The sequence below is a fragment of the Felis catus genome, chromosome D1 (assembly GCF_018350175.1).
Source record: "Felis catus isolate Fca126 chromosome D1, F.catus_Fca126_mat1.0, whole genome shotgun sequence".
Lineage (NCBI taxonomy): Eukaryota > Metazoa > Chordata > Mammalia > Carnivora > Felidae > Felis > Felis catus.
In genome coordinates this window covers 68,066,193-68,081,651 of record NC_058377.1, presented here as the reverse complement: position 1 = coordinate 68,081,651, position 15,459 = coordinate 68,066,193, and the positions used below count along the sequence as shown (strand labels likewise).

The 15,459-nt window shown below is 42.4% G+C and overlaps 1 protein-coding gene across 1 annotated transcript in view; it reads left to right on the top strand.

The window, feature by feature from the left end:
• GALNT18 (polypeptide N-acetylgalactosaminyltransferase 18) overlaps window positions 1–15,459 on the top strand; it is a 410,401-nt gene that overhangs the window by 36,743 nt on the left and 358,199 nt on the right. Inside the window, exons 2-3 of the mRNA XM_045038963.1 lie at window positions 1,347–1,474; window positions 2,137–2,239. Coding sequence (XP_044894898.1) covers window positions 2,221–2,239 — 19 coding nt within the window. The 5' untranslated portion in view covers window positions 1,347–1,474; window positions 2,137–2,220. The remainder of the gene's footprint in view (window positions 1–1,346; window positions 1,475–2,136; window positions 2,240–15,459) is intronic.

The following is a 15,459-nucleotide window of genomic DNA, read 5'->3' as shown; positions in this document are numbered from 1 at the left end:
TGTCAGAACTGGGAATAAGAATCAATTTTCCCGTCTTCCAGCCCAGTTCTCTGCCTTCTCCCTCCATTATCTACCACATTTTATTAACTGATTTGAAAACAAAGCTGTAATGAGTCCTAAATTATTTTCTTCTTGAGCACAAAGAATTTTTAATTGGGGAAGGATGTGCCCAAATTTGTGATGAGAAACAATTATCACAGCCTCAGTGGAATTACTGGGCCATGGCCCATTGTTTCAGCAAAGGCATTTTATAACGGGAGGAAAAAGAAGATGAAGAGGGAGAGAATGCTGTTCTTACTTGTTCTCAAAATCTTTTGTCTCCCAATTAAGCTGTGTTTGTTTGCCAAACATGAGCCTAGTAAGTTGCATAGCCCAAGCAATTCCAACTATCTACCCTAATTCCTCAGTATTGCATTTGGTAGCTGATATCTCAGCTATGTTTCATTGCCAAACTGTTTGAATTGACCTCAGCTGAGTTCTGTCTGAAAAAGGAGGTCTTGGGTACAATGGTTCCATCTTCTCTGGGTCCGGTGATCCAGGTAAGCATCTGCCTTATTTGTCTTTAGACGAGGCCACCCACCCCACACCACATGGAGCCAATGAAAGTCAGAGATCAGCCTCACAACTGCAAGCAGGGCAATTGCCTTTGACCTCTTTATTAATTTCTGCTCTGATGTTTTATTCTTGATTTTATTCTTGTTTCTACCAGAAACCAAATTTTTAGTCTCTTATTTTTGCTTTGTTTTGTTTTGTTTTTAGAGAGAGAGAGAGAGAGCACTCAATCAGGGTAGAGGGGCAGAATGAGAGAGAGAGAGAGAGAGAGAGAGAGAGAGAGAGAGAGAGAGAGAGAGAGAGAATCTTAAGCAGACTTCATGCTCAGCACAGAGCCTGATGTGGGGCTAGATCCCACAACCCTGGGATCATGACCTGAGCCAAAATCAAGAGTTGGAGGCTCAACTTACTGAGCCACCCAGACGCCCCTAGTCTCCTATTTCTAGCTCCATTAAGTCCATCCTTTAACTTAACTAGATTTATTTGGTTCAACTCTTAGTTCTCCCTGGGTCGTGGATTACATTCATCCTCTGACTTTATTCCTGGCCACTTTGGATTAAAGTCCAACCCAGTTTTTATTGGATTTAGTCTCCAGAAACCCTTTATCCTTACTCCAGCAACCACTCTGCCTGACTCATCCCTGTTGGCTTGCCTTAGTCCCCTATAAGGGGTACCTTGACATCCAGGCCACCGTGTCTATCCCTAGGACTCACTCAGATCTTTCCAGTTAACTGCCTGGATCTGACACTTGTATGTAACCTTCTCATTTCTCTGACCTTATGTTTTACTTTCAGAACCTGCTTTGGACCTCTTTCTCACCTTTGTTTGGCAAAGGATTCTTGGATCCCTTGTGCATTCTTGGATTCTCCACCATAGCTCCTCACCAGCTCTGGGCTCTGCTTTGGCATCATTGGTGAATTAGGTAAGAGACACTTCCTCTAGTCCCTTATACAACTCTTACTAGGACAGATAATAGCTCCTTCATTCTCATGCCTTAGCTCCACTGCCAAGGAGGAAATATATAGAAATGACCAGTGATTTTCCCCTGGTACATTTAACTGAATGTTTTGAATCTCTTGTGTATTTGGGAACTTATACCAAGATACCTCCACAGATTCCTAAGGTTAAAAAAAAAAAAGATTAAAGTTCAAGGGTAAAATTTCTCAAATTGGGGTTCTGTAACTACCTGCCCCAAAGTCACCATAGTAAAAATATGGATTCCAAGCCACCACTCCAGACAAAGTGAATTGGGGGAGATTATTAGATTGATGATTAAGCACAACAAAATTCGGTAACTGATTTAATATCCCAGATTCCAGTTGGTATCTCACTTCAGCCATCCATCGTAGTCAAAGGACACTCCTAAGTCTTGAAAAAGGGAGATTCCAGAAGTCACTGGATTATCAAAGAAATAGTGAAATTACATGTATCCACTATTTTCAAAGAAACCATCAATAAGTTTACTGGATACCTTCTTTGTATAGAACTCTGACCAGCCATAGTGGGGGATACTAAGTTGACTAAAACACTCAGACTAGCCGTGACTCTAAAGCGAAGACACACATTTTCATTTGTGTCTCATAGGAAAGAGACAGTGTGGGGACAGCTTGCAACAAGTCTCACCTTGTCAGAGTGGAACTGTCAACTCTGGCAGCTAAGTTTGTTTCGATGACTGTGGCAAGTGAAGGTATGTATGGTGAAGAAAAAGTGGGTCACCATTTTGAGATCCAAAAGTTGACAAAAAATTTTATGTGAGAGTAAATCTCTATGGGAGGTAACTTTCAAATTAAGAGGAGCTTGTGGAAATGAAGTAAAGTCAAAATAGGTAGAGTAGGGAAAAGAGCTGGATTATTGGAAGAATCTGCATAACATAGATTTTTGTAGGAAGCGTCCTCAGAAATCAAGTGGACTAGTGGTTTCCAAGTTTCTTTTTAGCGGTTGGACTCATTTGTCAAATCAAAGCTTATGCAGAAATCTAATATGTAAAACAGGCAAGTATAGAGGAGCTCTGGTTAAAGGGTGAGTGTGTGTATGTGTGTGTATTAGTCAGAATAAGCTAAGTTATGGGCAGTAAAAAACCCTCGGGATATTTCAGCTGTTATAACAGAAGTTTTTCTTGTTCATGTTAAATGTCCATCATAGGTGGGCTTGGGATCAGCTCACTGCTTCACTCTAGAACCCAAGTGGATGAAGCAGCCACCATTCTGAGCATTGCCAGTTGCCATGGCAGAAGAAAAGAATCAACTCTGAAGAGTATTGCCTTGTTAATTAAATGCTCTGATTTAAAAGTGGCGCACAGCACTTCTACTCAGATGCCATGGGTCAAAAACAGTCACACAGCCCTACCCCATCACAAAGGGGCCAAGAAGTACAATCCCACCATGTGCCCAGAAGGTATTTCCTAGTAAAAATGTTGGGTGGACACAACCATTGAGTACCGCAGTGAGCGTGTGTGTGTGTGTGTGTGTGTGTGTGTGTATGCACGTGTATGTGTGTATGAGCTGTCCCTTGCTCCCGGTGTTCTCCCTAGATACCTCCAAGGAACTCCTAGACTCCTTGAAAACTATTTGAGTCAGTTCCCCTATTTTATAAATGAAACTGAGGTCAAGTTGCTTAGTTAAGGTCAAATATCAAAATCTGGGCCAGAGTGGAGCTCTCTTGGTTCTTAATCCATGGCTCTTCTCATTTTAATTCAGAACATGGTGTGTGTGTGTGTGTGTGTGTGTGTGTGTGTGTGTGTGTGTGAGAGAGAGAGAGAGAGAGAGAGAGAGACAGAGAGACAGAGAGAGAGAGAGACAGAGAGACAGAGAGACAGAGACACACACAGAGAAAGGTAACTCAAGAGTTAAATGTAGATAAAGACTCATTCTGAAAGGAAATGTGAACTTGAGGAAATTTTCCGTGAAGCCTTGCCATGCATTCCAAGTGACAAATAGATGCAGTAAAGACATTATATTTGCTCTGATTACCCAGGGGATGCTGGGCAATATAAAGAGTTTTCGAAGAGAACAGCAATGATGATGAAACGTGGTATTTCTAATGCGGTGAGGAAGCCAAGCAGAAATCACCAACTTTGCTGAGACATGGGAGAAATACTCATGTCAAGATCACAAGTGAGGAGGGCATCAATTGATTTGATTCAAGCCAAGGGCATTGCACAGGGAACATTTATCCCACAGGATTAGGCAGTTCCATTGGGTTCAACAAACATTAGCAACCACCTACTTTGTTCGAAGCACAGGGTTCAGTGCTAGGGATCCAATGACAAATAGCACACAGTCAAAAGAAGAAATAGTGAGATGTGTACTTGAAGGTATGGAAGTAGTGGAAGATACAGGACTCTCAGATGATTAATATGTGTGTGGGCTGGGTAGTGGGGCTGGTGAAGGAAAAGCACATCTAGAATGGCTCCCAAGTTTCTCTTTGTCTAGTGTTTCTCACTGGGCATTTGGGACAGGACAACTCATTGGGCAGGTCTATCCTGAATGCAACAGGACATGAAATATTTCTAGACTCAGTGCTGCATTGTGACCACCCCCCAAACACATATACACCATTTCCATATGTCCCTGGGGTGGGAGTGGCTTCCCCTCTTTCCTTCATTGCCTTGGTAGGTGTAATATGAGGCTGCCCCACATCTGTCCCCTGACTGTATTTCCACCCTCGTTTCTCTCCACTTTCTTCCTTGTCCTTCATTTTCTCCTACTTATGCTCCAAACACACAAAACTGCTTGCAGTTCTCTTAGTGCCTAATGCTCTTTCCCGTTGCTGAGCTTTTGCAAGTGCTTTTCTCTTTCTTTGTCTGAATGGTCAGAAGAAACTGTATAGCCTAGTGCTAATAGCTCAGGTTCTGGATACATTATATGATTTGCCCTGCTTCAATATTTAGCACCTGTAAATTGGACTCTGAATCTCATTGTCTTCTGTAAATGAGAGTAATAACAATAATTATAATCCTGCATAGACTTATTCTAAGGATTAAGATAGTGCAAGTACAGGCTAAACATAGATGCTAGCTACTACCATCATAGTTATGATTATGAATCCTATCTAGATATTTCCCCTACCAACTATGAGCTCCTTGAAGGTAGACGCTTATTTATTTATTTGTTTGTTTATTTATTTATTTATTTATTTATTTATTTATTTATTTTTATTTCTAATTTTATTTTTTATTTTTTAAAATTTCCATCCAAATTAGTTAGCATATAGTGCAACAATGATTTCAGGAGTAGATTCCTTAATGCCCCTTTCCCATTTAGCCCATCCCTCCTCCCACAACCCCTCTAGTAACCTTCTGTTTGTTCTCCATATTTAAGAGTGTCTTATGTTTTGTCCCCCTCCCGTTTTTATATTATTTTTGCTTCCCTTCCCTTATGTTCATCTGTTTTGAGGTAGACGCTTACTTAAAGCAACTTTGTATTCTTAGTTATTTGCATAGTGCCTGGCAAATGGGAGGTCCTCCACCTATTTTTGAATGGATGGACTTAATTTAATCAGGAAAATGTTAAATTGTGCTCAGTGAGTAATAGGCAGAAAAATGTCATGTATGTTTCAAGATTCCCAACTACCGTTTTTGAAAAAGAAAAACTTTTTTTTTCCCTTGAAAGGCATACTTCATTTATTTGGGAACTTCATCAGTATGAACCTGTTAGTTTCTTGATGGTGCCAGAGGAAAGGACCACACATTCTTTCATACTAGAGAGGAGTGTGGAAACTGGGGGAGTATGGGCTTCCAGTCAGCCCCAGTGGGTTCACATCCAGGCCCTGCTACTTTCTAGTTGCAGAACTTGTACTGGTTACCTAAGCTTTGTAGAGTGATTGTAAATCTATCAGTCTTGTTGGATTTTTTAAAATGTTTATTCATTTTTGAGAGAGAGAGCGAGAGAGAAGGCACAAGTGGGGGAGGAGAAGAGAGAGAGAGAGAGAGAGAGAGAGAGAGAGAGAGACAGAGACAGAGAGACAGAGAGACACAGAGAGAGACAGAATCCAAAGCAGGCTCCAGGCTCAGAGCTATCAGACCAGAGCCCAACATGGGTTTTGAACTCATGAACTGTGAGCTCGTGACCTGAGTCGAAGTTGGATGCTTAACGGACGGAGCCACCCAGGTGCTCCAATCTTGTTGGATTTATTTAGATTAGAGCTAGTTTGCTTTAATCCATAGCTTACCATATTTCTGGCACTTCTTGGGTGCTCATTAAATGTTATTTCACCTTGAATTGCCGGGTGAATGTTTTCTTAGTAACTTGGAGGTGGGGATTCAAGGTCTGTGTGTCAGGGATCTTTGGTTGGCAAGGACACCCATTTGCTGGCTCCTATAAGTTTGTTCTCCCTCTCTCTCTCTCTCTCTCTCTCTCTCTCTCTCTCTCTCTCTCAGTTTCTGTTCTGCCTTCCCTAAGCATTTCTCCTTCATTCCTCTCTGTTCAGCTGGCTTCTTTGTGTACTCATCTACTTGTACATGAGCCGTCATGGCTGCCCTAAAATGGTGGTTTCATCTCCTGACTGCACCACCATGCTCCCTCACTCCCTACTGCTAACAGACTTAGGCTTTTGTGTTTCAATCACAGATTCCTGGGAGGGAGAATCTGGTTGGGCTAACCTCTTTTCAATTAGCTTTGGCAGAAGTGGGCCTGAGGGTGGTGGAAGAGGTAGGGTGGCAGAATGCGCCTGCCAAAGTTGAGGTTTTTTCCAGGAAGAGAGTGTGGACGCTTCTGATACAATGTCCTGCCCTCTTAGGTTTTGTAGCCTTTCCGTATTCAGTGAAAGAGAGAGGAACAGGAAGAAAAGATAAGATTTTGTGACAGAGCAAACGTGCCGTCATATCAACTAATTTTATTTTCTTCCTCTGGCTCTTGCACATGCTGCCTTCCTTGTTTTTCATCTGTTTTGATATTGCTTTTGTTGTTTTTAACCTCTTCTGTGGTGCCACCAGGACCATCAGCTTAGTTTCAATGGGATCCGAGGAAGTCCTGTCACTTGCCTCATCATGCACTCCCCTTAATTCTGTTCTTCTCAGGTCACACCCTTGAAGGTAGTCAATGCTCAGACTGGAGCCTAACTGATCACATAATTAGGAAGAAAATGACATTGTAGATTTCAGCAACACCAAAGCAATGGGAGTCTCGTTCCCTTCCTATGACCCCCAGTGGTAGAGTCCCCACACCTTTCTTCCCCCATTATTGACCATGTAGATTATACCTTAATGTGTTTGGTAGTACTTAACCTGCAGTAATGACCTGTGGTCTCAGACACAGTCTGGTTAGGAGGCTGTGTTTGGAACAGGGTCTCCAACCCAGAGCCAGGAAGGTCTGGGGTTAATGTGAAGGAGAGAGGAGCTCCTCTATGCCAGGGACAGAAACATCCAGAAGGAAGGGAGCTCATGCTGGGCTACAAGACCATTAGGCAGGAAGGGCTGGGATGGCTAACAGTATCCTTTGAGCAGTATGAAAAGACTCCACCTTAAAAACCCAATCCTGAGGGTGAGCATTGTGTATTGCTTCTTGTTTGCTTCGTTTCTCAGATAGCTTTGATCAGGCAAGATTTATGGTTTCTCTTTTTCTTTCCTTTTCTTGTCTATCCCCAACATCAACCTGATGGCACAGAGCTTGAAAATCTTCAAGTTTAGGGTTGACTGGAATCAGATTTGTCTGTGCCCATCGGCTCCTGGGCTGCTTTTCAGGGAGGCCTGGAAAGATCCAGGAAAACCTTGCCTGTGTCTGCACACAGATCCTTTGTAGTAGAGACAGAGATCTTTGTTCTCCGTAAACAACAGAGCGGCACTCTTGTTGGACCCTTCCTCGGAGTAGCACTTTATCATCCCTGAGTGCGCTGCCTTGCTTTAATGTCTGGCAGAGCATGAATTGTAAACACGTCATTAGACTTAAAGGCAGCCCCGAGATGGTAGCTGAAGGAGAACAGGCCCTGAAGAAAAGAGGAGTTTGGCTGAAAATGAGCTGCTGAATAATTTATCACGAATTGAAAAGTCAATACCTTAAGTGAGGCGTGGTGAAACTCAGGAACTTGGAGGTAAACACTGTGAGGATGTAATTTTTGAGAAAATATCACCAAAAGGAATGGCTTTGGGGCAGAAGCAGGAGACAGAGAGCTGGTGGCCAGGGACTGCGGCAGGGAGAGGGCACAAAAGGAGAAGTAGAGCAGAGCTTGCCTTCAAGGCCACTGCCTCTTAGCTGGAGGAGAGGCTAGGCCCGAAAGGAGTTGGGGAATGGTTGAGAACGAAATGAGCAGTGCTGAGGAGGAGTTCCAAGAAGACCTGAGCAGTGAGCCCAGGAAAGCTTTCTGGAGGAGGCAGGACCCAGGCCTGGAAGGGAGGGTTTGGTGAAGGGAGAGGAGGTAAAGGGAACTTCATCAGACAGGCTGTGGAGGGGCAGCAGAGGGAAGCTGAAGAGGTTGGCGGTGATGCAGCAGGGAGAATGGAGATGTGTTCAAGCTTGGCATGGGAGCCCCTGCGGATTCTTTGGCAGGAAATTGACATTCATTCATTTATTCATGCTGTAGATTATCAGCATAGAATCGAATAGGTGTGTTCCAGGTACTTCGGCTCAGGGATGTGCAGGCCACAGTGAGCACAAGACAGGCATGATTCCTGACCCCACGAACTTACCTTCTAGAAAGGAAGACAGATAAAAAATTGTAAGCACGGGGCGCCTGGGTGGCGCAGTCGGTTAAGCGTCCGACTTCAGCCAGGTCACGATCTCACGGTCCGGGAGTTCGAGCCCCGCGTCAGGCTCTGGGCTGATGGCTCAGAGCCTGGAGCCTGTTTCCGATTCTGTGTCTCCCTCTCTCTCTGCCCCTCCCCCGTTCATGCTCTGTCTCTCTCTGTCCCAAAAATAAATAAATGTTGAAAAAAAAATTAAAAAAAAAATTGTAAGCACATTCATTGTGCTAAGTGTTCTGTATGCATCATCTCAATCCATACTGAGAGATTAAGGGGTAGGTGAAATAATTATCTCCATTTTACAGGTAAAGAAACCAAGGCTTAGAGAGGTTAAGTAATATACCCAATGCAACCCAGCTACTAAATGGTGGAGCCACAAATCTATAATGCTATTATGCAGTTGTGATTTTGGCTAAATGTTTACCTGGGGAAGTGCATGGGGCCATGGACCAGTGTTGACACGTGATTTTGTTCAGGGGGTCAGGGAGGCTTTCTGGAAGAAAGAGTCAAGATGAAATCTGTAAGATGAGGTGCAGATGTGGTGAGGTTAAGAGTGGCCTAGTGGTGAAGGGGGAAGGTATGAGAGGCCAGGGCTTTGAAAGCCTGTCGGGGAGGCTGGACTTTATCCAGAGAGCAGTGGGAAGTCCCTGGAGGGTTCTAAGAGGGGAGGGATGGTGTGTGTGTGTGTGTGTGTGTGTGTGTGTGTGTGTGTGTGTGTGTGTGACAGGATCAATTTTGCATTTTTAGGAGATCACTCTGGCTGCTTTACAGGGAATTGATTGGTGGGGCCAGGAGTGCAAGCTGCTGGAATAGTGAGGATGTTGAGAAACAGGAAATAAGTGAACCAATAAATGTGTCAAACCCTTGAATGGTTTATTCATAGGAGAGTCCCTCAGTCCCAGGCTCAAAGCCTTTTTTTTTTCCCCACTTACATCCAATTCTAATAATTCAGCTGTTTGTTTCCCCCAATTTGTAGCAGATTATGAATAGGAACTTAAGAAAGAATTCAAGAATGTAGTGGGAAATTAACACTGGCAACTGAAAAGTGGCAGCTTGAATCTAAGGAAAGACATACCTGCTAAGTATTAAAATAAATCTAAATTGCTCAGCAGGTTGGATTATTCAATGGAAAGGCAAACAGCCCTACCCCAACCACATCTGCTTATTTCAGCCTTGCATTTGGTAACTTGAGAGATTAAACTGAATCAACAACAAAATGTGATCTTAACCTCTCTTTAAAAAGTCAGGGGAAAAAAAAGGGCAATTCTACATTCCCATCAGTGCTTGTGACTTGTTGAGTTTCCACTGGACTAATCCCAAAATGGCATCATCTTGAACCCTGGAGTCCAAGGCCAGCTCTGGGTTTCCCTCTGTGATGGTGGCCATCCTGAAGTCGCTAGAGTAGAGGGGCTGGGGCTTGGTCAAACCCTCTGACCTCTCATCGGTACACCTGGCACATGAGCTGGGGCAAAATAACAAAGCAGTCATGATAGGCATGGTTCTTTTTCAGAAGCTTGGCTGTTGCAGTCTTTGAAGGACCTAGAAAGGTCTCTCAAGGATGCTAGGGAACCTCCTCAGAGAAGCACAGGGTATAAATAGTCCCTCAGTAATTTCACCAGCATGGGCATGACTCGAGCTACTCACTGGGTCTCTCACTGGCCCCCTCACTGGCCCCTCACTGGGTCCCTCACTGGGCCCTTCACTGGCCCCTCACTGAGCCCCTCACTGGGCCCCTCACTGAGTCCCTCACTGGGCTCCTCACTGGGCCCTTCACTGGACCCCTCACTGAGTCCCTCACAGGCCCCCTCACTAGGCCCCTCACTATGCCCTTCACTGAGTCCCTCACTGGGTTCCTCACTGGCCCCTCACTGTGCCCATCACTGAGTCCCTCACTGGGCCCCTCACTGGCCCCTCACTCAGCAACAGTGGGCCTTAACCTGTATTGAGTGTGAGAGGTGCCTTGGCTGTGGAGACTTGGATTGGCTCTTCTCTGGTCTGAGACTGAAGCCCTCCAGGGCCCTCAGGCTAAGGTGGTCAGGAACCCTCCATCATCCCTGAGTCTCGTACTGAGACTTTTGGTTTTGCTTGGGTGGTGAGATGTACTGCCAGGAAGCCAGGTCGATGAAAGACTCCTGAAGAACTTCTCTTATTTCAGGTAACTTATTTTGTTGTTATTGTTAATTTAATAAACAGTCTGAAACCTGCACAAGAGTTGCCTGAGACATTCAGATTCCATTTGAGAGGCTCATTAGGAGAAAAAGCTTTGGTAGCAGAAAGTTGGGCAGTTCTGAGAAGGCAGCTCTGGACCTCAACTTTTTACCCAGTTAAGCCATTCTGGCTAGAAACCGTGGCCATCAGAAGTAAGTCAGTTGGAACTATGATGTCTCTTGCACAACCTTTGCTGGAGTTTTAGGTGTATTTTTTTGTTGCTATGATAAATGTAATTTTTTTCATTGTTTTCAAGTTATTCTTTGGAGTGTAGAAAAGCAATTGATTTCTGTTTATTGATCATAAATCTAGCAACTTGTTAAAGTACCTTATTAATTATAATAAATTGGCATTTATTTGGAGTTCTATCTATATATAATCACCATTAGAGAGTAACAGCAGTTTAATTTTATCATTTTAGAAGAAAAAAGGAATACATATTTGTATATTTTAGAAAGATTCCCATTCAAATGGATTGAAATAAAAAAAACAAAGAAATCGAGTTTCAATTGTCTGGAGATTGTTATAGGTCAGATTTATTGTTCTCTGACACTATCAGATAATACATAATTTAAGTAAAAAATATTATTCATTAACTTATTAAATATTTATGTGTACAATGATAGGCTTTGAGGCTACTATGGTGAGTAAAACTCAGAGACTCATCTCTGCCCTCCGGGAGCCAATAGACTAAGGTGGTTTACCAGTTAATTGTCCAGGTAAGAGATGAAGGCAGTTTACTTAAGGTCATAGAGAAGACATGGGGAGATATGGAAGGATTTGTGACACAATTAGTAATTTAAACCAATACCAGCTGGTCATGAATTGGGCATGAAGAGCAGAGGAGAGGGAATTGTAAAGGATAACTTCTGGGATTCCAGCTTATGCAAATGAATGGATGTCATCCTACCTTGCAATGGGGAAGAATGGAAGAGGACCAGATTGGGGAAGGCAGACAGGAGGGGATGCTCATGAGTTTGGTTTTGTCATTTTGATGGCGATACTTTTGAGTCATAAGGAGGGATGTAGATATAGTGGTCTGGACCTTGGAGGAGACACCTGGTTGGAATCATATGTCTATAAAGAGTAATTGATGGTTTGGGTGTAGATGAAATTGGCTAGGGCCGGAGAGAACAGAGGAAGAAGAGGAGAGAGGCTTGAATGAAATCTTGGGGAGTTACAATATTTAATGGCCAAGTAACAAAGAATAGGTTGGCAATGGGATGAGGCAAGAGGAAATCCAGGAGATCATCTTGTCCTAAAAGCTAAGGAAATTGAATGTTTTAAGAAAGAAGGGAAAGTTAGCAATGTCAAAACCTATTGAATGGTTAAGTAAGATGAGGACTGAGAAATTCCATTGGATTTAACCACATAGTAATCACTGGAAACACTATCGAGAGTTATCTTGGAGATGATTATAATGTTGAAGAGTGAGTGCGAAGTGGAATTTTTAAAATAATTTATTGGAAAGTAAATGAATCTGCATTGTTGTGTTCTGGTTTCAGAAAGCAACATCACAAATAAGAATGTTAACTATTAAGGCTTACAGAAATAAGCTTTATAAATGAGCACAACCGTAAAATGCTGGGCCTACCCATTCAACAGTCGTTGGAGACCCTGCAGTGAAATTAGCGTGGGACGGAAAGGAGTTTGCCATTTTGTCAAACTACACGAGGGCATGGGGTCCTAAGCACTCTGTTCGGGAGTCTGTCGGCTCACTCATCATGCTTGCAAATGCCCGGATTAAGGAGCCCAGGCAGACTGGAGAATCACTAGCAAATACCTAGACACTATTTGGGTTTGCGCTCTGTCAGGAGAGCGATCATATGGGTATCTGTGAATACATTCTGCCACATCAGCCTATCCATTGGCACCTGCTGAGGCTATTTTATCTGGAATCATCCGTCTGAGTACTTTGTACTTTTGTGCATCTGCATTTGTTTTGGAACTAAGTATATAGAAGTTCTTTGATGACAAATTCCACAGTTCTCTGAAGAGGGACTCTGGCCCTGCTGCAAATGCAAGCTGTCCCCATCTCTGGTCTCTGGCTCTGTCACAGGAAGCAGATTGTTGACTGTCTCCCAGCTGCTTCTTGCCACTTGCAATTTGTGCTTTCTACAGAACTCATTCTGTTCCGAATAAGCCAGTCACATCACTGTTGTGAGAAGGTTGTGTGTCTGTTGAATATTTTATTTACCATCTGGCTGGCAGCAAAGTACAGAACCTACATAGGGCCAATAATGCCCCAGACCACCATACGCCAACCCTGAAAAGGTCACTCGCTTCTCCTCATGCCTGGCTGGCACCATCAAGCCTTCACATGGGTCCTGTGCTATTCTGTGGAGGCTTTAGAAGGAGAGCTCTGTGCTGTGAAGCAGCTGAAGGAGATTTCTGCCTCCCAATATTTCTGTATCCCAATATTGGGATAGTCTGTATGCATTTTCCTAAGCGAGGGGGGCATTTCGCAATCCCACCCCCTCTTCTTCCTGCCTTCCTAAAGCCCACACGAGAGTTCTTCCATGGGCATGAGGAAATCTGTGACTCTACTTCTGCTATCAGTAAGTGCTCAATAAATGTGACTCCCTTTCTTCATCTTTGCCAACCAGATTCACTCATTCAGAAAGGAAAAAATTAGCAGCTCTTTTTCTTGCTTGGGGACAACATTCAACTAGGTTTTGAAGGTGCTTCTGTTTTCAGTAATCCTCCTTGCAGATGAAAAGTCTTCCCAGGAAGTCTCTTACTTTTGAGTCTTACTCAGCCAGTAATTCCTTTGTTGAATATAGATACCCCTTAAGAGATCCCTAGGAGGGTTGTGGTATATGGAAAGAGTACTGGATTTGAAATTAGAAGCCCTCTACCATGTTTTAGTGTTTGCCCTTAGATACAGTTTTCTCATCTGTAAAATGGCCATAATAATACCTCACCTTATGGGGTTGTTGTGAAGATCAAGAAATGTGTGAACAGTGTTCCATGATTGAAAGTACTAGTATTCCCCACTTGCCCTAGAGATATAGGTGGTCTAACAAGACACATCACTGTTCTGTGTAGTTCTACTTGATTCTACTTAGATACTGATACTCCTCTCTTTAAGTGACAGCAACATTAAAAATATACACTTAGTCCTTGGGTTACAAAAGGGTTATGCTCCTGAATATATGCTACATGATATGTATAATTATGGATTGGAAATGAGATACCATGATTTATTATTTAAATAAAAGTGTTGAGTACTATTGAAATTAACCTTTGTTCTGTGCTTACCACAGACTGAGTAGCAAGCTTTACAGATATTATTTCACTTAATCTTCACAACAACCTTATGAAGTAGATATTAGGTTTTATAGATGAGGAAATTGAGATACAAGAACTTAAGTAACTTGCCCAGATTCATAGAATTAGTAAATGGTAGATCCAGAATTCAAACCCAAGTCTGTCTGGTTACATGTGTGTAACCACTATGTTCTACTGCTTTCCTAATCAACATACCTCCTACTGGGCATTCTTTTAAGAAACAGTAAGTCAAAACTTTTATAAAATCTTTTGCTGTCTCCCCAGTAGACAACATTATAAAAATGTCTTTTATGTAAAATACACAAAACTCAGAAATGGCTCTGAATGTGCAAAAGAAGGAGGTGGTGGTTGATAACATTCCTGCTCTCACTAAATAGTGATTGTGGTTATGTACCTTGATGATTCCTTTTACTTTTTCAATAAGGAATACATACAACATACATAATGCATGCAATACATAGCATGAGGTGGTCAAGAATTATGTGTGCGTGTGTGTGTGTGTGTGTGTGTGTGTATGTATACCTCAGGTCACAAAGTGGGGCAGCAACCAATATGAAGCAGATTTCAGCACAACCAAAGGAATTACTTCTTAAATTATAAACATAATAACTTGAATTTCAGAAGTATTACATTAAGAAATACTCATAGTAAAAAATCAGACATTATAGATGAGCCTGGTAACAAGTTCAGAAGTTGGCCACATTCCTTAATTGTGGTTCTTCTCCCAAAGAAAGGTTATGGTTAACAGTTTCATGTGTATTGCATCTTAGATTTTATTGTATATATGACTCATCTGGGGATTTTGTTAAAATGAAGATTTCGTATCAGTAGATGTGGGATGAGCCTGATAATTAGTTCCCAGGTGAAGCTAATGCTTCTGGCCCATGGACCATGCTTTGAGTACAAGGTCATAGAGTATGTGCATTTTTAATTCCATCATTACTGCCAAATTACATTCCAAAATGATTGTACCAACTATGATTTCACCAGCATGATATGTGAGTACTTATTTTCCTTGTCTTCTCTCTAATACTTGCTAATTATCACATTCAATTTGTCAATCTGATAGGTGAGATATGGTGTCTATATTTGTATTTCCCGATTTTTACGTGTTTAAGCATCCTTTCTTGTATTTTTTGGATATTTGTACTTTCTCTCTAGTTAATTGCTTGCTTGTATTTTTGGCCCATTTTTCCATTTGTGTATTTTCTTGCCTATTTCATGGGTTTATATGAATTCTTTATATATTCTGGATACCAGTCCTTAGTCAATTAAATATCTTGCAAATATTTTCCTCTAGGTCTAAAGGACAAATTCCTGCCCAGCAAAGCTGTCTAGTGATTGAATGGAAGTGGAGCCATTCAGAAATTACATTACTGCTTGTTGGGGAGGAATTTGGTGCCTTCATCACCTGCTGGTGTCCTTCTCTTTGATACTGGTATAGTATGTCAGAGCTTATCAGACTATATTACACTTGTTTATTTATGGGCCTCCTCCACTAAACAGTGATCTCCTTGATAGCAGGGGTGCGGTTCTGTGAGTCATCTCTGAATTACCTGTACCTAACATTGGGTCTAACCCAGAGCAGGTACTCAGAGATATGTAGTGGGTGAATAAGTGGACAGATGCTTAAATGGGTCTAGTTGCAGGATTCCTGTCAGGATCTGCTCTGCATTTCAGCTAGGAGTTGCTCTGGGTTCTTCAGTAAGTAAAGAAAGAAGAGCCAGGGCACC